The sequence below is a fragment of the Rana temporaria genome, chromosome 2 (genome assembly GCF_905171775.1).
Source record: "Rana temporaria chromosome 2, aRanTem1.1, whole genome shotgun sequence".
Classification (NCBI taxonomy): Eukaryota; Metazoa; Chordata; class Amphibia; order Anura; family Ranidae; genus Rana; species Rana temporaria.
The window spans coordinates 102,793,821-102,820,238 of NC_053490.1; the positions used below are offsets into that span (position 1 = coordinate 102,793,821).

Genomic DNA, 26,418 nt, shown 5'->3' on the forward strand with positions numbered 1-26,418 from the left:
GCCAAAAAGTTAAATTTTCATCTCATTTGACCAGAGCACCTTCTTCCACATGTTTGCTGTGTCCAGTGTTAATTTTGGCAGCAAATTTCAATTTAGTTTTAGTCTTAGGCCGGGTACACACGGACAAACATGTATGGTGAAAGCGGTCCGTCGGACCGTTTTCACCATACATGTCTGCCAGAGGGCTTCTGTACGATGGTTGTACACACCATCGTACAGAAGTCCGCGCGTAAACAATACGCGGGGCGTGTCCGCGGTGTCGCCGCGTCGATGACGCGGTGTCGCCGCGACAATGACGCGGCGACGTGGGCGGCCCGCCTTTAAAATGCTTCCACGCATGCGTCGAAGTCATTCGACGCATGCGAGGGACGGCGGGCGCCTGGACATGTACGGTAGGTCTGTACTGACGACCGTACATGTCCGAGCGGGCTGAATTCCAGCGGGCTGTTTTAAAACAAGTCCAGGAATATTTGCCCGCTGGGAAAAGGCCCGGCGGGCAAATGTTTGCTGGAATTCGGCCCGCTCGCGCCCACACACGACCAAACATGTCTGCTGAAACTGGCCTGCGGGCCAGTTTCAGCAGACATGTTTGCTCGTGAGTATGGGGCCTAAGTCTTAGAACTAAAATGTTATTTTAGTTTTAGTCCCATTTTAGTCTTTTGCAATTGTTTTAGTTTTAGTCGTATTTAGTCGACTAAATCTCGAGTACATTTTAGTAGACTAAAATCTCCTAAGTTTTTAGTTGTCTAAAATCTAATGGGTGTAATTAAATTGTAATGCATTAGTGAACGTTTCTCTACAATTTCCAAACTCATTATATACTGCTGGAGTGAAAAATCTCATATGTTATTATGGTATTGAGGTATGAACATGCACTACACACCAGTGTAAATTTTGAAGTCAAATTTCTATTTAGTTTTAGTCTTTTGACTAAAATGGCATTTTAGTCCCATTTTAGTCTTTTGACTAAAACGCCATTTTAGTTTTAGTCGTAATTTAGTCATCCCAATTGTTTTAGTTGTATTTTAGTAGACTAAAATAGTATTAATTTAGTCAACTAAAATGCTTTAGTCAACGAAATTAACACTGGCTGTGTCCCCACATGGCTTCTCACAAACTGCAAACTGAACTTTTTATGGCTTTCTTCTCTTCCATAAAGGCCAGATTTGTGGAGCGCACGACTAATAGTTGTCCTGTGGAGAGATTCTCCCACCTGAGCTGTGGATCTCTGCAGCTACTCCAGAGTTACCATGGGCCTCTTGGCTGCTTCTCTGATTTAGGCCGGGTTCACACTGGTTCGACAAACGCTCTGACATTGGGAGCTCATGTCGCATGACGTGTGAAAATCAATATTTCCCTATGGGACCCATCTTAACTGATCCGACACATGTCGGACCGACTTTGAAAATGCTCCCTGTACTACTTTGGTCTGACTTTGATCCTACTTCACTCCATTGAATATCATTGAAGTTGGGTCAAAGTCGGAACGCCGTCTTGCATGATCTGACTTTGGCATGCGACTTGTTCTCTGCTGATCTTGAGGGGGAACTCCAAGCCAAATTTTAAATAAAAAAATGGCATGGGTTCCCCCTCTAAGAGCATACCAGGCCCCTGGGTCTGGTACAGATTTAAAAGGGAACCCCTACGCCGAAAAAACGGCGTGGGGGTCCTCCCAAAATCCACTCCAGACCCTTATCCGAGCATGCAGCCCAGCCGGTCAGAAAAGGGGATGGGGACGAGCGAGTGCCCCCCCTCCATACCAGGCCGCATGCCCTAAACATGGGGGGTGACTGCTTTGGGGCAGGTGGGACTCCCTGATGCCCCCCACCCCAAAGCACCCTGTCTCCATGTTGACAAGGACAGGGCCTCTTCCCGAAAACCCTGGCCGTTGGATGTCGGGGGCTGCAGGCGGGGGGCTTATCGGAATGTGGGAGCCCCTTTAATAAGGGGGCCCCCAGATACCGGCCCCCCACCCTATGTGAATGAGTATGGGGTACATTGTACCCCTACCTATTCACCTGGGACAAAAGTATCAAGAAAAAAAACACACTACACAGGTTATAAAAGTAATTTATTGGGCAGCTCCGGGGGTCTTCTTCCAACTTCGGGGTCTTCTTCCGACTTTGGGGGTCTCTTGCGACTTCGGGGGTCTTCTTCCGACTCTCCGCTCTCGACTTCGGGGGTCTTCTTCCGACTCTCCGTTCTCTTCTCCACGCTCTCCGGTGCTTTCTGCCGAGCCCCTCCACTATCTTCTTGCAGCTCTTTTACTAGCGGGGGGCCCGGTCTTCTCCACCGTCTTCTTCCCTCTTTCTCCTGTCCCGATGTTGACTCGACAAGCTCTCCCACTGTAATGCCGTGTGAGCAGTGCGCAACCATTTATATAGGCATGGGGCGTGGTCACCGGGTGATGTCACCCGGTGACCCCGCCTGTATGACGTCACAGTCCCATCATGCCCCGGGACTGTGACATTAAACGAGTCAAAATCGGGACAGGAGAAAGAGGGAAGAAGACAGCGGAGAAGACCGGGCCCCCCTGCTAGTAAAAGAGCTGCAAGAAGATAGTGGAGGGGCCCTGCAGAAAGCACTGGAGAGCACGGAGAAAAAAGCGGAGAGTCGGAAGAAGACCCCCGATGTACCCCATACTCATTCACATAGAGTGGGGGGGTCGGTATCTGGGGGGCCCCTTATTAAAGGGGGCTCCCAGAATCCGATAAGCACCCCGCCCGCAGACCCTGACAACCAACAATCAGGGTTGTCGGGAAGAGGCCCTTTCCTCATCACTATGGGGGCAGGGTGTTTTGGGGCGGGGGGGCCGCAGGGCGCCCCCCTGCCCCAAAGCACTCACCCCCCCATGTTGAGGGCATGCGGCCTGGTACGGTTCAGGAGGGGGGACACTCGCTCATCCCCACCCCCTTTCCTGACCGTCCGGGCTGCATGTTCAGATAAGGGTCTGGTGTGGATTTTGGGGGGACCCCCATGCCGTTTTTTTGGCGTAGGGGTTCCCCTATAAATCCGTACCAGACCCAAGGGCCTGGTATGCTCTTGGAGGAGGAACCCATGCAGTTTTTTTTTATTTGGCATGGAGTTCCCCCTCAAGATTCATATCAAACACAGTGCCTGGTATTGGCAGGGATCCAAGTCGGATCCCCGTTCATTGAAAGTCGGACATATGTCGGCTTCAAGTCACAAGGCAAAGTCGGATCCAAAGTAGTACCAGTGTCGCGTCGTACCAGTGTGAACCCGGCCTAATGCTCTCTTAACCCGGCCTGTCAGTTTAGGTGAACTGCTGTGTCTTGGTAGGTTTGCAGTTGTGCCATACTCTACATTTTTGGACGATGGATTGAACAGTGTTCTGTGAGATGTTCAACTCAGCTTGGGATATTGTTTTATAATCTAACCCTGCTTTAAACATCTCCACAACTTTATTCCTGACCGGTCTGGTGTGTTCCTTGGCCTTCGTGATGCTGTTTGTTCACTAAGGTTCTCTAACAAACCTTTGAGGGCATCACAGAACAGCTGAATTAATACTGAGAATAAATTGCACACAGGTGGACTCTATTTACTAATTAGGTGACTTCTGAACGCAATTGATTCCACTAGATTTTAGCTAGGGGTATCAGAGTAAAGGGGGCTGAATACAAATGCATGCCAGACTTTTCAGATATTTATTTGTAAAAAATGTTGAAAACCATTTAGTTTTTCTGCCACATTAAAATGATGTGCTGTTTTGTGTTGATCTATCCCATAAAATCCCAATAAAATACATTTACGTATGCAAACAAATTGGGGAAAATTCAAGGAGTATAAATACTTTTTCAAGGTACTGAAAATATTGGAAATTTTATTTATTTATTTTTTGATGGTGATCAGCGACTTATAATGGGACTGCGAAAACACAGCGGGAAATCTGACACTAAGGCCCCGTACACACGACCAAACATGTATGCTGAAACTGGTCCGCGGGCCAGTTTCAGCATACATGTTTGGTCGTGTGTGGGCGCGAGCGGGCCGAATTCCAGCAAACATTTGCCCGCCGGGCCTTTTCCCAGCGGACAAATATTCCTGGACGTGTTTTAAAACCGTCCGCTGGAATCCTGCCCGCTCGGACATGTACGGTCGTCAGTACAGACCTACCGTACATGTCCAGGCGCCCGCCGTCCCTCGCATGCGTCGAATGACTTCGACGCATGCGTGGAAGCCTTTAAATGGCAGGCCCGCCCACGTCTCCGCGTCATCGCCGCGTCATCGTCGCGGCGACGACGCAGACACGCCCCGCGTAATGTTTACGCGCGGACTTCTGTACGATGGTGTGTACAACCATCGTACAGAAGCCCTCTGGCAGACATGTACGGTGAAAACGGTCCAACGGACCGCTTTCACCGTACATGTTTGTTCGTGAGTACCGGGCCTAACTGACGCATGGGGGAACTGACTAACTGGCACTGACATCACCAGTGGCACTAATACAGTGATCAGTGATAATACTATACACTGTCACTGTATTAATGACACTGGCCGGGAAGGGGTTAACACCTAGGGTGATTTAAGGGATTAAATGTGTGCCTAATAATGTTTAATGTGTGCTGTTTTTTACTAAATATCTCTAGTTCTAATCTCTTTGCAGGGATAAGAAACAGAAAGATCGTTCTCTCTGTATAGAGCCCTGTGTTGATTGTCAATAATACCACAACAGCATACTGTGTAGAACAGGGCTGTGGGCTGTTATTGGACACAGATGATCAACAGGTCCCGGACATGAATCATTGGCCAGGATCTGCTGACAGACTCCTACTGTGTACAATCACAGTGGCTGTCGTTGGGGGGGAGGGTGGGCATGCATCAATGCAGGCAGCATTGCACGGGCCAACCGTCCACAGTACATTGCGAGCTGAGGGTCCGCAATTCTGTTCCTGTACTGTGCCTTGCGATTTGGCACAGTGCACTGCGATAAAATGGAACATGTCTGTATTTTAGTGCAACCCCAGACTGCGTTACATTGTGAATGGGACACACAGTAAACAATTGTTTTCTGCGTCTCCCTGAGGTTTTGCAGTGCGGCAAAACGTCTGCAATTGTACATTGGCCCAGATTCAAGAAGCACTTGCGCGGGAGCAAGAGTGATTTGCGCCGCGCAAGTACTGATTTGCTCCCATGCAAATTTGCGGCTGATTCAATAAACCAGTTAAGCCTGAAATGCGGCCATTTTCCCGCGCACGCAGCCTAGCTGCTCCTGCGCAATTTTCGCGCAATTTTGCGCGGGGTGTAAGTTGCGCCTTCATGGAATTCCCTCAGCGAATATGCAAATTAGGTACTGCCGATGATTCAGAAACATGCGCGTGTGATGCGCATCTTGCGCTAGAAGCGCGCAAGCTTTTTTCCCCGGGCAAACTTGCTCCTGCTAAAAGCAGGGGCAAGTTAGCAAAAGATGGCCAAATGTCATCTGAAGGAGCGCGCAACTTCAGCAGCACCTAGACAGACGAGCTGAACAAGCAGAGCACCCACATTTTTGGGACCTCACATCTGTGCACCAACATGCCAGGGGCAGCTATGGTTCTTGATATTATATTGACTGAGCCGACTCGTAGGAGGGCACGGGAGAGGATTTACAGAGGGCGCTAATACCTTTTTGAGATGAGTGATAATGAGGTGTATCGCATGTTTCGCTTTAGCCCTGAAGTCATCCTTGAGTTGGTAACAAGCAGAAGGCAATCAGTGATTTTTATGGAATAGCCAGATTCCCACGCACTGTGGGTGCAATAGATTGTACCCATGTGGCACTACGCCCCCCCCCCCCGGCTCCTCGAGCATATCTACTGCAACAGGAAACATTGGCATTCGATAAATGTGCAGATGATTGTGGATGCACATGGCCTCATATGGCATGTCCGTGCCAAACACCCAGGGTCAAGCCATGACAGTTTTATTTACCGGCACAGCCCCATCCCAACCGAGTTTGACCAGAACATGTATGGAGACAGCTGGCTGATTGGTGAGTGACATGGGTGTCAGGTATGACTGCCCCCCCCCCCCATGATGCACACATCACAAGGGGCACATGCACGACTAACATCCTCCTGTCTTTTTCCTTCCAGGTGACTCTGCATATGCCCTGGGACCTCACATGATGACCCCATTTCGTAACCCTCAAACACCAGGAGAGGAAAGATATAACGAAGCCCATGCACGTACCCGTGCGGTGGTGGAGCGCACATTTGGCATCCTTAAATCTCGATTCCGATGTCTGGATAAATCAGGGGGGACCCTGTTGTATTCACCCAACTTTGTGTGCCAAATCGTCGGGGCATGTAGTATTCTCCACAATTTAGCTCAAAGAAGGGGCATGCACATTGAGCTACGCAATGACCTTACCCCCGAACCACGCAACCCCCCCCCCCAAGAAACACTACGGGAAGAGCAATCCGGAATGGTCTTGTGGAACGTCTCTTTGCACATTAAACACACCCTGATCTTGTCACAAGTATAATGCACTGTAGTCCCTAGCACACACCCGACACATGCACCCCAAATTGGATTAGACCCAACAATACCCCATGGTATTAGGGAGCAGAAACGCTGCGTCAAGGCTCCAATTATGTTGCTGTCCATTCATACACCTTTCACATGGCAGAGGGTGACACCCCTTTTCCAGCAGGAGTGCCACCCCCCCCCATTCACACACCAGTCACACTGTAGTATACACTCCTCACCGTGTGTAGGGACTACAAATAAATATAAAAACTCATATCCTGAGCATATAAAAAAAAAAAACTCATATCCTGAGCATATATAAAAAAAATGAACCTCATATCCTGAGCATATATAAAAATAATAAAAAAATCATATTCTGTTGAAAAAAAAAATGTAGACATTAAATTATTGTTTTGTTTTTTTCTTTGGGCCAAGGGTGCCCCGGCTCTGGCTCCTCAATCTCCGTGGTGCGGAGGAGGCATGAGGTGGGGATTGAGGGGGGGGGAGGATCATCAACCCCTACTTCCACACTCCTCGCCGGTGGTGGCTGCATGCCCTCCATGGCGTTGGCCAGGCGGGCGAGGATGGTGTTGGTCTGGGCCAACATCCTTATTTGGCGGGTGGTGGTATCCCGCTGATGACGGCGGGTCATTCTCCCCTCCTCCTGCACTGCAGCGGTGTTGGCCTGCACAGCAGCGGTATTGGCCTCCACCGCAGCTGTCATCCTGCTTAATAATGCGGGTGTGGTCTCCTGAGCCACCAAGCAGGTGACTATGGCCTTGGTGTTGCCACTAATTTCCCCCAGGCTCTGTGAGACATGTTTGTCCCGGTCCGCATGCAGGGTGAGGGCATGCTGCACAGAGGTGGAGGTGGATGCCATGCTGTCCGCCAGACGACGCACCTCTCCCACCATGGCCCCTATATGGCGGGTCTGCAGGGCCTGCTCCTCCAGCAGACCGTCACGGAGGCTGGAGGATATATGCCTCGTTTTCGACTGAGCCTTCCTGGGAGGAGAGGCTCGGGCACGGACAGAGGGAGAAGGGGAGGGGTCCACAATAGAGGGGCTAGCCCTGGAGGGGGATGACGTGCTGGGCGGGGGGGTGGTGGGTTGCTCAGGGATGGTGGTATCCTCCTGGAGGGAGCCAGAGTCCTCCTGGATGAGGAAAAAGGAATCCTCCTCCAATACCACTTCCTCCTCCATACTTGGCCCCGGTAGGATCTCCTCCTTGACCAACATAGACAGAATGTCCATGGGGCCTGACTGTACCCCTGGCTCTGGTATGGATGGGCTGGGTCGACCCGCAGCCGAAGACGGCCCAGCTTCATCTTCCTCATCACCACCTGTGGATGACACCAAAACGAAATAGTTTGCTGGTGCAACACTGTCACGTACCTCAGAGGGTGAGCCCGACGTGCAGGAAGTGGCAGCCGTTACTCCTCTGATTCCGGGACCCCTGATAGAGTAGACAGGAGGAACGGAAATGCAGAGTCGCACAAGCGCCTGGAGAGACGCTGATGCAGGGGCTGTTGGTCGCTTCTGCAGGATCTGATGGAGTCTCTGGAAGGCAGGTGCAGCCTGGCAAGTAGCAGACCGGTGGGAAGAGGTCTGGAAGATCAAGCAGCAACAAGTCCCGGAAGACAGTGCAAGTCCCAGAAGCCGGAGAGAAGCTGGACCAGCCGATCAGACGCAGGAAGGTCAGGATGGTAGAGGGGTCGTCAAGCCGGGTCAGTAACAGGCGGGCGGCAGAGTACCAGGGATGAGGCAGAGGGATGGTCGGAGCAAGCCAAAAGGTCAGGGCAGGCGGAAGACAGGATCAACTGGAACAAGCCGGGTATCAGGATCAGGATTCAAGCAGGGGTAACAGGTACTAGCAGGTTCAGGAAACACTTCAGACCGGACAGCAAGGGGCCAGACTCCCAGGACGCCTTAAGTACCTTGTTTTGGCGCCGAATTGCCGTTTGCACGTGCCCGTGCGCCGTTGCCGCCGGTGCGCGTGCCCGTGCGCGCCATTGCCGCGATTGCGCGTGCCCCGCGCGCGCCGATGCGCCGCTAGCGCCATCTGGTGGCTGAGGTATTTCATGACATTGCCCCCCTCCAATGGGCAGCCTCCGGATGCCCAATCGAGACATCTCCAGTGGATGCGAGTCCTTAAATGATTGGATTAGTCTCTCAGCATGTATGTTGTCCTCTGGTTCCCATGAATTCTCCTCGGGCCCATACCCCTTCCATTTAACGAGGAACTGAATTTGGTTGCGTCTCCTCCTGCAATCAAGGATGGATTCTACCTCAAATTCTTCTTCCCCATTGACTAATACCGGTTCTGGGGGACCAGTATCTCGTTCAGGAAAGGGATTGGGAACATCCGGCTTGAGCAAAGCAACATGGAAGACTGGATGAATTCGAAAGGTTTCTGGTAAATCAAGTTCGTAGGCTACCTCATTTATCTTTCTTTTAACAGAGAAGGGGCCCACAAATTTAGGGCCTAGCTTCTTCGTGGGACATGCAAGTCTTAGATTCAGAGTGGATAAATAAACTTTGGTTCCAGGTTCCAGATTGAGTTCTCCTCTTCTTCCCCTGTCAAAGATCTCTTTATTGCGTTCCTGTGTCTTAGACATTGTCTCCTGCAGGATCCTGTTATTTGTGTTGAAAAAGTTTAGAGTATCCTGGACAGCGGGTACCGTACTCTCCGGAATAGAATTAGACAGGAACAAAGGATGAAACCCGTAGTTGGCATAAAAGGGTGACTGTTTGGTGGCGGAGTGAATAGAATTATTGTAAGCGAATTCCGCTAAGGGCAGCAGGGACACCCAATCTTCTTGAGAGAACGAGGAGAAGCAGCGGAGATACTGCTCAAGAGTTTGATTTGTTCTCTCCGTCTGCCCATTTGACTGTGGGTGGTATGCTGATGAAAAGGAGAGACCGATTTTGAGACTACTGCAGAGTGCCCTCCAGAACCTAGACGTGAACTGCACCCCCCGATCGGACACGATGTCCGCTGGGACGCCGTGAAGCCTAACAATTTCCCTGATGAAAACTTTGGCTGTTTCCGGGGCAGAGGGTGTGCCTTTCAAAGGGACAAAGTGTGCCATCTTTGAGAGCCTGTCCACGACCACAAAGATAGTGGTGAAGCCTTCTGATGGGGGAAGTTCCACAATGAAATCCATGGAGATCATTCTCCATGGTCTCTCTGGCACTGATAACGGTTTAAGGAGTCCCCAGGCTCTAAGCTTGCTTCCCTTGTTGCGAATGCACGTGGTGCAAGACTCCACATAGTCCTTGCAGTCCTTCAGAAGTTGAGGCCACCAAAAGGTGCGTTGCAAAAGTTCCGAGGTTTTTTGTATCCCAAAGTGACCGGCCAACTCATGATCGTGACAAGAGCTCAGAACATCAATTCGTAGATTCTCGGGCACGAAGATCTTGTCCTGATGCCATAGCAAACCGTCCCTGGACTGCAGCTCCGAACCAGATAAAGGGGAAATTCCAGCAGAGGCTTGCCTGATTTGCGGTAATAAGTCCCTTTGTAACAATAGAAAGTTCCCAGATGACAAGATGGTGTCAGGGGGACTGAGAGACCCTGAATCTCCGTACATGCGGGAAAGAGCATCCGGCTTGGTGTTTTTTGACCCTGGCCTGTATGTGATATGAAAAGAGAACCTCGTAAAAAAAAGTGCCCATCTGGCCTGGCGTGGTTTAAGTCTCTTGGCCACCTTCAGGTACTCGAGATTCTTGTGGTCAGTGTAAATTAAAATTGGGTGCGCTGCGCCCTCCAGGAGGTAACGCCACTCCTCCAGAGCGGCCTTTATTGCCAACAACTCTCGGTCCCCGACGTCATAATTTCTTTCTGCTTCAGACAACTTACGGGAGAAGTAAGCAACGGGGTGTAACAGAGCTTTGGGGCCCTGTCTCTGCGAAAGAACTGCCCCAACCGCGGTTTCAGACGCATCCACCTCCAGAATGTATGGCAAACTCGCGTCGGGGTGTCTGAGAATGGATGCCGAAGTGAACAAGTTCTTCAGGGTTTCAAAGGCTGTTTGGGCTTCTGTAGTCCAGCGGAAACGAGCAGTCTGTTTGGTCAAATCCGTTATAGGAGCAATGATGCTGGAGAAAGCTCTGATGAATTTCCTATAAAAATTCGAGAAGCCGACAAATCGCTGAACGCCCTTTCGGTCCGTAGGTGCTGGCCAGTCAAGAATCGCTGAGACCTTCTGGGGGTCCATCTCAACGCCTTTTATGGAAATTATAAGCCCCAGGAACTGTATACTTGAGCGTTCGAACTCGCATTTATCGGGTTTGGCATACAGTCCGTGGGTTCGGAGACGCTCAAGTACATTCCTGACGTGTAGCCGGTGTTTTTCCAGAGAAGGGGAGAAGATCAGGATATCGTCCAGATAAATGATGACAAAGAGGTCCAGGTAGTCTCTAAAAATGTCATTCACGAAGTGTTGGAACGTTGCTGGGGCGTTACAGAGCCCGAAGGGCATGACTAAATATTCGAAGTGCCCGAAACGGGTACGAAAAGCGGTTTTCCACTCATCCCCTTCACGTATGCGGACTAAGTTGTAGGCCCCACGGAGGTCTAGTTTGGTAAAGACAACCGCGGACCCAAGACGTTGAAACAGTTCAGGCACCAAGGGGAGAGGGTACCGGTTCTTAATTGTTATCTTATTAAGTTCCCGATAGTCCACACAAGGGCGAAGGGAATGGTCTTTTTTTTCCACAAAAAAGATGCCTGCTCCCGCGGGTGATGTGGATGGGCGGATGAACCCCTTCCTCAGACTTTCATCGATGTATGTTTTTAAAGTCTCTAGTTCAAGTCCTGTTAAGGGAAAGATCCTTCCGAAGGGAACTTCAGCACCTGGAAGGAGTTCAATGGGGCAATCGTAGGCCCTGTGTGGTGGAAGGGTCTCAGCCCCCTTCTTGCTGAAAACATCCAGGTAGTCGTGGTAAGCTTCTGGAACAGATTGACGGGTCTCGATATCGAAGTCCATACAAAGTAAAGGCAGAGGAGGAGGTGACACTTGTAAGCAGTGCTGTCGGCAGAACAGAGAACCGAAGCTGACCTTGCCCGTGGTCCAGTCAATCTGCGGGTTGTGAATTTGAAGCCATGGTACCCCCAGTATGACAGGAAACAGGGGAGAGTGAATCACATCTAGGCATAGCAATTCATGGTGATTTTCAGCAATGGTGGTGGGTAGAGGCTGGGTTTCTCGGGTGACTGGTCCGGATTTTAGCACCGAGCCATCCGCTAGGTAAACAGAGAGTCCAGTAGTCCTGGGACGAAGAGGGATCCGATGCTTGATGGCGAAAGACTGGTCCAAAAAGCAGCTGCAGGCCCCTGAGTCAATTATAGCGCTGACTTGGATGGACTCTCCTGGAAGCTGGAAGAGAATAGGAATAGCCAGATGAGCGGAATTACTTGGCAGAACAGGTAGGTGAACGGAAGACATGGACAGACACTTACGAAGTTTGGCAGGACAGGTCCTCACGTAGTGCCCGGCCTCTCCGCAATACAGGCATAAGTTGTTGACCCTGCGGCGTTGTCGTTCTTCGGGCGTCAGGGAAGGACGGAGGAGACCCAACTGCATGGGCTCTGAGGTGTCAGGAACAGATGAGGCTGAAGGAACCGGAGGAACTATACTGGAAACGGGAGGCACCCGTGGCAGCATCCAGACCGGACGAGATGGGGTAGTGGTCCTTTCCGTTCGGCGCTCCCTCAGGCGCCGATCGATCTGGATGGTCAGGTTAATTAATGCCTCCAGGGTCCCTGGAACCCCTACCCGGGCCAGTTCGTCCTTCAGTGGCTCAGAAAGACCAACGCGGAATTGGTAGCAGAGGGCCGAGTCATTCCAGGTTGTGTCTGAGCTCCATCTGCGAAACTCGGACACATAGTCCTCTGCTGGTCTGCGACCCTGTTGCAGGGCGTGCAAAGCGGCCTCCGCGGAGGCGGCCTGGTGAGGGTCCTCATACAGCAGAGACATGGCTTGGAAAAAGGTAGTAACATTGTCAAGTGATGGATCTTTGTTTTCCAGGAGGCGATGGGCCCAAGCTTGCGGTTCGCCAGACAGCAGTGAGATGGCGAAACCCACTTTAGTGGCTTCTAACGAAAAGGTCCGTGGCTGCAGAGCAAAGTACAGTTCGCAAGCATTGCGGAAGGCCCGGTATCTACTACGTTCACCCGCGAACCTCTCGGGCATAGGGACTTTGGGTTCGGGCGGCAGCATGATCACGGATGGGGAAGCAGATGCCCCAGAAGCCGCTGCAGAGGTGGTGGGAGTAGATAGAGCCTGGACACGATTCTCCAAACGCGTGTAGCCTTCTTGTAAGGTTCGGACGGCCTGGGTCAGTCCCTCAAGATGGCGGCAAAGTTCCTGCATAGGATCCACTCCCTGCGCGGGCTCGGACATGGCTGTCCGGTACTGTCACGTACCTCAGAGGGTGAGCCCGACGTGCAGGAAGTGGCAGCCGTTACTCCTCTGATTCCGGGACCCCTGATAGAGTAGACAGGAGGAACGGAAATGCAGAGTCGCACAAGCGCCTGGAGAGACGCTGATGCAGGGGCTGTTGGTCGCTTCTGCAGGATCTGATGGAGTCTCTGGAAGGCAGGTGCAGCCTGGCAAGTAGCAGACCGGTGGGCAGAGGTCTGGAAGATCAAGCAGCAACAAGTCCCGGAAGACAGTGCAAGTCCCAGAAGCCGGAGAGAAGCTGGACCAGCCGATCAGACGCAGGAAGGTCAGGATGGTAGAGGGGTCGTCAAGCTGGGTCAGTAACAGGCGGGCGGCAGAGTACCAGGGATGAGGCAGAGGGATGGTCGGAGCAAGCCAAAAGGTCAGGGCAGGCGGAAGACAGGATCAACAGGAACAAGCCGGGTATCAGGATCAGGATTCAAGCAGGGGTAACAGGTACTGGCAGGTTCAGGAAACACTTCAGACCGGACAGCAAGGGGCCAGACTCCCAGGACGCCTTAAGTACCTTGTTTTGGCGCCGAATTGCCGTTTGCACGTGCCCGTGCGCCGTTGCCGCCGGTGCGCGTGCCCGTGCGCGCCGGTGCGCGTGCCCGCGCGCGCCGATGCGCCGCTAGCGCCATCTGGTGGCTGAGGTATTTCATGACAAACACACTGCTCACATGTTCACTTCTACCCCCAAATATGTTCACTTCTACCCCCTCCCATGATGCACAGCAGATATGAAACAAAATTAATACTTCCATCTTCACTTCTACCCACAAATATGTTCACTTCTACCCCCTCCCATGATGCACAGCAGATATGAAACAAAATTAATACTTCCATCTTCACTTATACCCACAAATATGTTCACTTCTACCCCCTCCCATGATGCACAGCAGATATGAAACAAAAATAACTTACCAGTCCCCAAGTTCCCAACAGTGGAGTCGTACCCTTCAAGTCCCTCCACCTGCTCCTGCACAAACGTTTGGGCAATAAGCTGCTCCTCCTGATTGAGCCGGATATTACATCGCGGCCCACCTCCCGTGCCACCGGTATATTTTCTTATAAGAGCCAGTTTATCCCGGACCCTGCGCCTCATATCGTTGAGCTTTTTCTGGATGTCATCCCAGGTACGCTCTTCATTACCCAGGGCATTGATGTCCAGGGCTATGGCTTCATATATAGCCCTCCTTTGGGCAACGGTGGTGTTTGCCCGCTGGGCACCAAATAGAAGCTCTTTATGTTGCTGGAGTGCAGCAATTAAAATGTCCATCTCCGCAGCCACAAAGTTTGCCTTCCTTTTTTTGGTTCCTTTAGGAGGTGCCATCTCTTGAAAATGGGCTGAATTTCCTTGCTCAGGGGGGGTAGGAAAAAGCAGGATGAAATTCAGCAAAGAACCTGCGCAAGTCTGCTCCTATTTATTTGGTCAATGCAAGCAGCTGAGCATGATTTGCCCTGAAATTATGCTAGGCGCAGTTTGACACATGCGCAGACGGCAGCGCTCTAACTGCGCATGCGCGCGCCCGGCGCAAACCTCTGCTGAGCCGAAAATTCCTCATTTACATAGGGGCACACCCACTTTGACTTGCACGGCCTTGCGCCCTCAGCTTTGCCTTAAACAGGAGCAAATTAAATGAACAAACGATTCCTGAATCAGGTGGCAATTTGGCAAAATTGCTCCAGCCCAGAGAAATTCAGCTGAGCAGCTCATGTGTAAGTAATGGGCAAATCTACCTGAATCTGGGCCAATGTGTGAATTAAGCCTCAAGGAGATCCTTCTAAAGTAGTACCTGTTATCTGTTGTATTTTTTTTTTCTCCCAATTAGTGACCACTAATGGGGGGAGTAGTGTATTGTGACATTGTACGACCATAATCCATTTCCTGCTGGATGTAACAACTAGTGTTGCTCACGAATATTCACATTGCGAATATTCGACTCGAATATAGCATATTCGAGAAATCGCGCTATATTTCGAATTTCGCGGTAAATATTCGCAATTCCGAATATTCGCATTTTTTCAATTTGATTTTTAAAACAGATCACATCCTATCGACGTCTAAAAGCATTGCTGGTATGATTAGAGACCCTGGGCCGAGTAGCTAAGCTGAGGCGATCCTTTTATGTTGCCAAATTGAAAAAAAAAAAATTGCGATTTTTCGCTATTGCGAATGTGAAAATGATTGCGAATTTTCGATAACTGTGGTAGGAGAACTCTGATTGTCTCTGATGCAAAAGGGGGGGGCTTTGTGTATGTGTATGTTATGAATATTTGTATGTTTGATATTATTATTTTTTGTAAGAAGGAAAAAATTGCGCATACCTTAAAAAAGGGGAGAATACAGCAGCAACTCAAAAATGTTATACAACATAAATTAATACAAGACAGAAAATGGAGTCGCTCTACAAGAATAAAAAATATGTCTAGTGACAAGACATGTGGGCAAATTATAAAATAAGCAAGCGCAAATAACTTGTGAAATACACAGTGAAACAAATATTTAAAGAAATATAGTCCCAATAATAGAAAAATAATCTTTCATAAAAATGTCTTTGATATGTGAAGTGAAAAAAAGTCCAAAGCATGCAGCATGAACGTGTTCAATCTTCAAGGTGTTTGATTGACAAACGGCTGTGACAGATGGATAGAGTAAAGAATCACCACCAATGCAAAACACTTTTTATTTTGTATTGTAAAATATCACGAATATTCTGAGCCAATCAGAGTGCTCCTTCCGCATTTGCCGAATATTCGCAATTATTTTGTATTGTAAAATATCAAGAATATTCTGAGCCAATCAGAGTGCTCCTTCTGCATTTGCCGAATATTCGCAATTATTTTGTATTGTAAAATATCAAGAATATTCTGAGCCAATCAGAGTGCTCCTACAGCATTTGCCGAATATTCGCAATTATTTTGTATTGTAAAATATCAAGAATATTCTGAGCCAATCAGAGTGCTCCTTCCGCATTTCCCGAATATTCGCAATTATTTTGTATTGTAAAATATCACGAATATTCTGAGCCAATCAGAGTGCTCCTACAGCATTTGTCGAAATTGCGCAATAAATATCGCATTCGCATGTTGCGATATTTCGATAAAATATCACGAATATTCTGAGCCAATCAGAGCGCTCCTCCAGCATTTCTCGAAATTGCGCAATAAATATCGCATTCGCATGTTGCGATATTTCGATAAAATATCACGAATATTCTGAGCCAATCAGAGCGCTCCTCCAGCATTTCTCGAAATTGCGCAATAAATATCGCATTCGCATGTTGCGATATTTCGATAAAATATCACGAATATTCTGAGCCAATCAGAGTGCTCCTACCGCAGTTATCAAAAAATCGCAATTATTTTCGCATTCGCAATAGCGAAAAATCGCAATCATTTAATTTCGATAAAATATCACGAATATTCGAATTTAGCGAATATATCTCGAATATTCGAATATATATTCGAGATATATCGCGAAATCGAATATGGCATATTCTGCTCAACACTAGTAACAACTACTCTTTTTCCATTTGGCATCCAGTTAGGAGAAAACTAAAATTTTTTGTTTTGCCATGTACTGTTATTATGTAAGGTCACTGCATTTTCATATGTACATAATATACTTTATATTAAAATACATTATATTGCTGTTTGTGATTTAGATCCCAAGGATCAATGTCTGGAAGAAGGAAAACATTTGTGCATCGTGCTTCCCTGCTGGAGTAAGTGGATATCTTCAATCTTTTTTTATTATATTAGTTTAGTGAGCAGAAGACATTTTACTTATGCTTTTACAAGTAGATGTTAATGTCTGATATTTCGAACTATTAACCACTTGCCAACCAGGCCAATTCTGAAATTTCTCTCCTACATGTAAAAATCATAATTTTTCTTATTGTCCATGGACGGACACAGCTCCTTAAATCTTGACAAGTGGGTTATGTTCCTGTTCACAGGAGAGGACTAGACAGAAACATGTTAGATAGTTAAATACATGTTACTTTAACAGAGTTGAACAGCGCCGCCCAGGGGGTGGTCCGTCTGGACATTACCCTCCTCCTTGCAGCATGCAGCCTCAGTTTCTTTCTGCCTAGCAAATGAAAAGGACACATGGCTCCCTTTGGGCCCAGCGCCCTGAGGAAATTTTCCATTTTATTTTATTCTTGAAGAATCTTCTATCAACTGTTGGCTGAGAGACAGGCTGGATATATGTAGATCCTTGTAGTCTCCTCAGTCCAGCCAGCGAGCGTGAGCACACCTTTGCAAAGAGGCTGGGTCTGCAACGACATACCGGGTCGGTACAGCTGAGCATTCCTGGGGTTTGGGGGTCCTCCTATCCTCCCTTCCATGCTCTCTGTCATATTTCCCTCTGTCGCTCTACTGCTACCGGGGTGGACCTGTGGGGGGGTTCATTTTCCCACCGGGGGACTGTGGGGTGTCTGGTCCTGTGTATTTCTGTGGGGGTGTGTTTGACTCAGAAAGGCCTCATGAGGCCTTCTCATCCACGTCGCGGTGTTTTGGCAGCGCCGGCGAAATTTTTTTGTAGTCTACTGTTATATTATTGTGAATTCCCATTGGCGGCCATTTTGCTGTGGTCGTGCTATGCCGCAGCTTACTATTGCGGTTGGCAATTTTACTGTGGCCGCTCCCTGCTCTGTCTGAGGCGTCCGGCGGCCATTTTGGAGGTGGTTTTGGCCTCTAGTGCTGGCTTCTACAGCACGCAGCACAGATCTCCTCATAATTTTAGCTTACAGCTTTACCTCACAGCTTTTTTCCTCACACACACGCTGTGTTCTGAGGGCAGGCAGCGGCGCTGAACAGTGTCCTTCTGTGGTTGGTGAGTCCCCTGGGTAACACCCGGTCAGCGCAGCAAGGAGGGTGGGCTTTATTCAGGTATGGGTCCCTGAGAGCTGTCTGGTTATGGAGTCAGTGGGGCAGATTCATGTAGCACTTACACCGTTTTTTTGGGAGATGCGCGGCGTAAGTGCAGATTTACACCGGCGGATCGCTGCGCCGTACCCAGAGAACCAGATTACGCCTCCAAATAGACTTCATCGCCTCGGTGTAACATTTCCACGCCGGCGCGGCATTGGTGCAGATTTACACTGGTCGGATCTGGCGCGGCCAAGGTTTTTGTGTTTTAAATATGCAAATGAGGTTGTTGGGCCGATTCATCAACTTAAGCTTGACCGGCGCAGGCTACTCCCGGTGCGCGGACCAGAAAATTCCGGCGCCAAGTTACCCCTCATAAAAGCAGGGGTAACTTTGCACCAGACTTGCACAGGTCAGCTGGAGAGCAGCTAAAGCAGCAGCGTTACAGATGACCTGAGCAACAACACTTGCTGGACAACACATCTGTGTGCCAACATGCCAGGGGCAGCCGTGGTCCTTGCACTATTGCGTCGACGGGCACGTAGGAGGGCACGGGAGAGGATATTCCGCACGCGCATTGACGTCTTTGACATGGGGGAATTGGAGGTGTATCGCACCTACAGATTCAGCCGTGAAGTCATCCTGGAATTAACCAGAATCCTGCAGGATGACATCACCAGCCCAACACACTGCAAACGACCTAGCTTGGAAAAAAAAAGCTTCAATACATTTGCACCTGCAGGGCGGAAGTCTGGGCTGATTTATGGACTGGGCGTTGGTAGTGGGCCGGCGTAGCTCAGGGGTCACGCCAGGGCGCAGTTCTGAGCATGTGCAGATTGGGGCATTTACCCCTGGATGTCACTGCGCATGTGCGGTCTAAGATGCGCCCCGGCGTGACCCCTGCGCCACGGTCGGCACTTCATTAGCATAGGGTGACTCCCATTTGGCCTTACCCCGCCTTACGCCGTCTAAAATCCGCCCCACTGGGGCATCGTAGACAAAAAAAGTTTCTTGAATCACCTAACTGCCTCTCCGCGCTGGACCGGTGTAGTCTAAAAATGATGCACCACGCCGGTGCAAATCTGCACCATTGTACATGAATCTGCCCCAGTGTCTGGTTCTTCTTCCCCAAACATGCCAGAGGTGGCAGCTGGTTCTCCTGCACCTGTGGTTCCCATGGACACTTTGTTGGAGTGACGTGCGGGCGTTAGGGGGGTGAAAAGTGCCCCCTCCCCCCACCATCCCCTGGGGACTGCTCTGACTCAGGCCAGGACCTGGCTGTCAGGTCCCTGGTTCTGTGTTGTTTGTGAAAAGGGTCCAGGACCTTCCTTGTGAGGAGGACTCCTCACTTGGGTCAGTAACAGGGCACTTGTCAGTGCGCTTATTAATGCTGTAAGGGACTTCCTTAAGCTGTACAGTATAATGCAGCTGAGGTATCCTCTGAGGGCTCGGTCTTTTTTGGGTCACATAAATCAGACTGCTCTGTGAAGGTTTTTCCTTATATGTACTTTTTTTTGACAAGTTTACTGATAATGGATTGGACTGGAAACTAGTAATTGGACTTTGAAGGCACACGATAGTGTAGGTAAAAAAACGAAGTTAATTTATTATAGGAATGTCATAAAAGCAGTTACAAACATAAAATCAAAAATAAATCAGGTTAATAACTGGTCCACATAGGCTATTTACAATGATATTACAATTCTACCATATAGAGCTCAGATACAAAGCATGATTCTAAAATTGACTTAAATATTGTAAAACCGAGTGGTATCCAGAGGAGTAGGAGGACTTACTGATAAGGAATGGGAAAGGCCGCAGAAGTCCTTTATAGTTCCTCAGCGCCTGGTGGTTCGGTACCCCTTTGAGGAGAGCCTCTTGAGAAAATGGGCTTCTCCTCCAGTAGTGCCCCCCCGGTTGCCCGGTTAAAAAGGTGACCACTCTCCCTATAGAAGGGACCCCGGCCTTCAAGGACCATACTGATAGGAGGTCCGAGGCACTGACCCGCTCCATGGTTGCCATGCTGGGGTCTGCATTGCGGCCTATTGTGGCCGCAACCTTGGTGTCTCAGACACTCACTGCATGGGCAAGGTTTTGCACCAGACTGTGGCTGGTCCTGGGCCTTGTATATGTCTCTGATGCTACACTGAATGCGGCCCACTTGATATCCATAGCTTCTGTGCCTGTGTGCTGATGTGCCCTGATGTACTATGTGCCCTGATGTGCCATGTGCCCCATGTCCTGATGTGACCTGATGTGCTATGTATCCTGAGCACTGTACTATGTGCCCTGATGTGCCCTGTGCCCTGATGTGATATGTGCTCTGAGCCCCATGTCCTGATGTGCCCTGATGTGCTATGTGCCCCGTGCCCTGATGTGCTATGTGCCTTGATGTGCCCCGTGCCCTGATGTGTTATGTGCCCTGATGTGCTATGTGCCCTGATGTTCTATGTGCCCCGTGCCCCGATGTGATGTGCTGTGATGGGCCCTGATGTGCTGTGCCCTGTACCCTGATGTGATGTGCCCTGTACGTGTTGTGCCCTGTGCTCCGTGCCCTGATGTGCTGTGCCATGTACCCTAATGTGCTGTGCCCTGTACCCTGATGTGCTGTACCCTGATGTGCTGAGCTCTGTACCGTGCCCTGATGTGCACTGTACCCTGATGTGTTGTGCCCTGGGCCGGTCTGGATGAAGTGCAGGGCCACATTTTTGTCCCAGTCCAGCCCTGTCTTCAACTCTAGGTTGGCAAGGCTAAGAACAAGTTAATGGGAGTGCTGACTGAGTTTTTAATAGGCTTTATCAGGCTTAGCTTCAGCACTACTTGTTGAAAGCTTGTTTAAACCTGCACAAAGCTGGTTTAACCACTTGACTGGACTGGGATGTTTGTGGATGAGGTCTGCGCCTGTGTACGGGGGGGTACCTTTCGCGTGCAGCATGCTCGTCAATGCCCGGGACCAGGCAGAGACTGCGGTCATGTGATGAATCTAACGTTAAGGCAGTTCCCTGATGATGCCTGGTACACATGATGAGATTAACCACTTCAATACAGGGCATCACCCCCTTCCTGCCCAGACCAATTTTTAGTTTTTAGCACTGTCGCACCTTGAATGACAATTGCACGGTCATGCAACACTGTACCCTAATGATTTTTATGGTTTTTGTTCCCCACAAATAGAGCTTTCTTTTGGTGGTATTTGATCACCTCTGCGTTTTTTATTTTTTGCATATAAACAAAAGAAGAGCGACAATTTTGAAAAAAACACTATGGGCTAGATTCAGGTAGGATTTACGCCGACGTATCTCGAGATACGTCGCGTAAGTCTAAATGTGCGCCATCGTATCTATGCGCCGTACCCACATAACTAGATACGCCTGAAAATAGGCTTCTCCCGACCGACGTAACTTTCCTACGCCGGCGTATCGTAGGCGCATATTTACGCCGAACGCATCTGGCGCACCCATTGATTTCCAATGCAAATATGCAAATGAGGGAGATACGACGATTCCCAAACATACACGCATCCGGCGCAGGCTACGCGCGGTGCGCGTAAGTTGTACGCCCGGCCTAAAGTTACTCCTCATAAAGCAGGGGTAACTGCACCAGACTTGCACAAGTCAGCTGGAGAGTAGCTGCAGCAGCACTGTTACGAACGAGCTGAGCAACCACACTTGCAGGACAACACATGGCAGCCGTGGTTCTAGCACTACTAATGGGTCCATCGCTACGTAGGAGGGCACGGGAGAGGATATACCACACGCGCATGAACGTCTTTGGCATGGGTGATTCAGAGGTGTTTCGCATTTTCAGATGCAGCCCTGAAGCCATCCTGGAATTAGCCACAACCCTGCATGATGACATCACCAGCAAGACACATCGCTCAGATGCAGTGCAGCCACTGGTCAAGGTACTGGCAACACTGCATTTCCTTGCAAGTGGATCTTTTCAGCGTGCAAGTGGAGTTGTGGCTGGGATGTCACAATCCACCATGAGCAGATGCATGCACCAGGTTATCCCCGCAATCCTTACACGCATGTCCCACCACTTCATCAAACCCACCTATGAGCACCTGCGGCAGAAGGCAATGCAGGATTTTTACATGATTGAAGGATTCTCACGCACCGTGGGGGCCATTGGTTGCACACATGTGGCACTACGGCCCCACCCGTGCCACGGAAGCAGTGGCATTCTATCAACGTACAGGTGATAGCCGATGCCCAATGCCTCATATGGCATGTCCGTGCCAAACACCCAGGGTCCAGCCACGACAGCTACATATTCCGTCAAAGCACCATCCCAACAGAATTCGAACAGAACGTGTACGGGAACAGCTGGCTGGTGAGTGACATGGGAGTCAGGCATGACTGTCCGACCCCATGATGCAGACATCACGAGGGGCACATGCACGACTAACATCCTTCTGTCTTTTTCCCTTCCAGGTGACTCGGCATATGCACTTGGGTCCCATCTCATGACTCCATTCCAGAATCCCGAAACCAGAGGAGAGAGAAAATACAATGATGCACACATACGTACCCGTGCAGTGGTGGAACGCCCATTTGGCCTGCTGAAGTCCCGTTTCCGATGCCTGGATAAGTCCGGGGGGGCCCTGTTGTATTCCCCAAACTTTGTGTGCCAGATCATCGGTGCATATTGCGTGCTGCACAACTACACCATGAGAAAGGGCCTGGAGATTGACATACGTGACGACCTGACCCCCGAACCACACAGTCCCCCCCCAAACCGAGGCTACCCTGTCTGCTGAGGGAAGAGCAGTCAGGAGATGCCTGGTGGTAGGCATCTTTGCACGTTAAACACACACATTCCTCATGGCACAAGGAGAATGCACGCATGCACACCACTGTCGTCCCTAGCTCACACACACCACATCCACATCACATTGGATTAGCCCAAGTCCACCATGCAGAACTTGGGAGCAGCAACGCCACGCCAAGGCCCCAATTATGTCGCTGTCCATTCATACCACATTCACACGGTTGTGGGGATAACTTCTCCCCGACGACCCAGGGTGACACACCTTACTGGCAGGTATGTCACCCCCACATTGACACACCAGTCACACTGTAGCCATTACTACTGACCGTGTGCAGTAATAAATAAAAAAAAACTCCTCACCGGAGCATAAATAAAAAAAAAACTCCTCACCGGAGCATAAATAAAAAAAAACTCTTCACCGGAGCCAACAAAATAAAAAAAGCCATTCAATTGCCCCATCGTGGGCTCCGCCTGGTGCCTCACTTGCCTGGGGGCAACTTCAGATGGGGGTGAGGCATCAGCAGGAGACTCATCCTCAAGTCTGCCACTCCTGGCAGGTTCTGGCTGCCTGCCCTCCAACGCCAGGGCTATGCGGGTGAGCACCGCGGTGGTCTCTGCAAGCATCCGCAGCTGGCGGGTGGTGGTCTGCTGATGCTGGCGCCTCCTGTGCCTCCCCTCCGCCGCGATGGCAGCCGTGTTGGCCTTTACAGCCACTGTGAGACTCTTGACCTCTGTCACGAGGCGTGACGTCGTGGCCTGCAGCTCCCCAACACAGGTCACAACAGCTGCACAGTTGGCACTTATATCCTGCAGACAGTCGGGTATTTGTGCCAAAGAGGCCAGGCTGTCTGCGAGACGCTGCATGTCCCGGGAAACAGAACCCACATGGTGGGTCTGGCGGGCCTAATCCCTCGCCAGGGTGTCCTGGATGGCTTTAGGAACACCCCTGTTGTTTCGGGTGGCCTTCCTGGGGGCAGGAGAGGCTTGGGGCCGTGTATATGGGGAGGCCCTTAAGGAGCTTCCCCTGATGGTGGAGGAGGGTGAGGGTCTTTCCCTGATGGGGGAGGAGGGTTGAGAGGGTTCCCTGATGGGAGAGGAGGGTTGGGAGGGTTCAGGGATGCTGGGATTTTCCTCCACGAGGTAGAACACGTCCTCCAGGTCCCCATGCTCCTCCACTACTTCCTCCAGAGGTGAGGTATGGGCACTCTCATCCCTGGATGGCGTGGGTCGCCCAGCAGCCGACGATGGCCCAGCTCCCTCCAGCACATCTGTGGATGACACAAAGCATTCACATGTTGGTGGACCCACACACTTGTCACATATTCCCTTCCACCCCCTCACATGCTACACCGTATAGGAGCTAAAACACACTTACCTGACCTCAAGGACTGCTCACCGGGGTCGAATCCCTCCATGCCCTCCACCTGCTCATGCTGCAGGCATTGGGCGATCATCTCCTCCTCATTCGTCAACTGCATAGATGAGGCTGGTCCTCCTCCCGTGCCCCTGGCATGCTTCCTTATAGCTGCCAGCTTCTCCCGGACCTTACTTCTCAGGTCATTGATCTTCTTTTGAATATCCTCGGGGGTCCTGGTCGCATTCCCCATGGCACTGACCTGCAGGCTGAGCTCCCTCAGGATCTCCTTCTTCCTAGCCTTGCTGGTCTGGTGACTGAGGGCACCATGGAGGTACTTGTCATATTGGACTATCCCAGCAATGATGATTGATTTCTCCTCCTTGGAGAAGTTTCTTTTCCTCCTCTCCTTGCCTCCATTACGAGCAGCCGCCATCGCACAGCAAAATTACCTCGCTCAGGGGGGGAAAAAAGCAGGATGTAATTTTGCGCCGGACGGGCACATGTCTGGGCGTATTTATGCGTTCGGCGTAAGCCAGTGGGCCGGCGTATCCCAGGAAGTTGAGCCGGCGTAAAACACTGCTCCACGCTCGGACCATCATTTGCATAAGGTCACACCCACTTACACTTACGCCGGCTTACGCCGACGAAATTACGTTACGATGGCGCAAAGTTGGGAGCAAGTGCTTTGTGAATACTGTACTTACCTCTCAGAGTTACGTTGGCGTAGCGCATATGAGATGCGCTACACCGGTATAAAGATGCGCCAATCAACCTGAATCTAGCCCTATATTTTTTACTTTTTTTACTATAATAAATATCCCATTATTTTTTTCCCTCAGTTTAGGTGATATGTATTCTGCTACATATTTTTGGTAAAAAAATTGCAATAAGCATATATTGATTGGTTTGCACAAAAGTTATAGCATCTACAAAATGGGGGATAGATTTATGGCATTTTTTTTATTATTTTTTTTTACTATTAATGGCGGCTATCTGTTTTTCTATTTTTATTGTGACTGTGACATTGCAACAGACATATCGGACACTTTTGACACTGTCCTATAAGGCTTCAGGACCCTTGACCCTCTGGACAGTGCTGATTGGCCCTGTGCTGATCACATGCACTTTCCCAAGAAAAAAAACTCTCTAGCAATACACACCAAACTGAGCATGTGCAGAGTGCCCCCATGACTCTGTACTATCAGGAGATAGATTGGGATCAGTAAAAGAAGGGGGGATCAGAGAAGATGGGATCAAACAGCCTTTTTCCACAATGTGCAGGATTAGCCCCTTGGGTTCCACAGTGAGTATAACAAGCAAGTATCTCTCTTGGTAAAAATTCTTTAACCACTTCAATACCCGCCAATTGTAATATGACGTCCACAGATGGGATCTCCCATCCTGGGTGGACGTCAAATGACGTCCTGGGCTTTGCGGGTGGATATCTGAATGATGCCTGCAGCTAGAGGCATCATCCAGATATCCTTTTGTTTTGCCGGCGATTCTGCGCAGCATAAGAACGATCATAGCGGCGGTTCCGCCACTTGATCGTTCTTACAGGCGGCGGGAGGGGACATCCCCCCTCCCGCCGCCATCCGGTGCTTCTCCGGGCTCTCCCGTGCCATCGGGGGCCCGGAGAGAGAATCGTCCGGCGCTCGCAGGAAGCATAGAGATGACTGGTGACCAGATGGTCACCAGTCATCTCTATGACCGTCGGAGGACCCGGGCGCGATGTGATGACGTCACGCCCGGGTTTTCCTGTAAGTAAACAAAGCCGCGATTGCGGCTAGTAAGCAACAGTATTCATGAGATCGGTGAATTTTTTTCACCGATCTCATGGTTTCCAGCCTGGAGGAGAGATGCGGGGTCTTATTGACCCCGCATTTTTCCATAAAGAGGACCTGTCACACACATTCCTATTACAAGGGATGTTTACATTTCTTGTAATAGGAATAAAAGTAAAAAAAAAAAAAAAATTAGAAAAGAAGTGTAAAAAAAGAAAAAAATAAGTAAAAAAATAAATAAAAGAATAAAAATAAAATTAAAACGCCCCTGTCCCCGGTAGCGAATGCGCAGTAGCGAACGCACACGTAAGTCCCGCCGACATATGTGAACGCCGTTTAAACCACATATGTGAGGTATCGCCGCGTGCGTTAGAGTGCCAGCAACAAATCTAGAACTAGATCTCCTCTGTACATCTAAACTGGTAACCTGTAAAAAAAAAATTAAGCGTTGCCTATGGAGATGTTTAAGTACCGAAGTTTGGCGCCATTCCATGAGTATGCGCAATTTTAAAGCGTGACATGTTAGGTATCTACAGTATTTACTCGGTGTAACGTATTTTTTCACATTATACAAAAAAATTGGGCTTGCTTTACTGTTTTGTTATTTTTTTAATTCATGAAACAATTTTTTTCCAAAAAAAGGGCGTTTGAAAAATTATTGCGCGAATACCGTGCAAGATAAAACGTTGCAATGACCGTCGTTTTATTCCCTAG

The 26,418-nt window shown here is 49.8% G+C and overlaps 1 protein-coding gene across 1 annotated transcript in view; it reads left to right on the forward strand.

Moving 5' to 3' along the window:
- The window catches only part of LOC120929305 (sterol O-acyltransferase 2-like), a 243,464-nt gene that overhangs the window by 69,667 nt on the left and 147,379 nt on the right, over positions 1-26,418 (forward strand). The window contains exon 4 of the mRNA XM_040340633.1: positions 16,581-16,640. Coding sequence (XP_040196567.1) covers positions 16,581-16,640 — 60 coding nt within the window. The remainder of the gene's footprint in view (positions 1-16,580; positions 16,641-26,418) is intronic.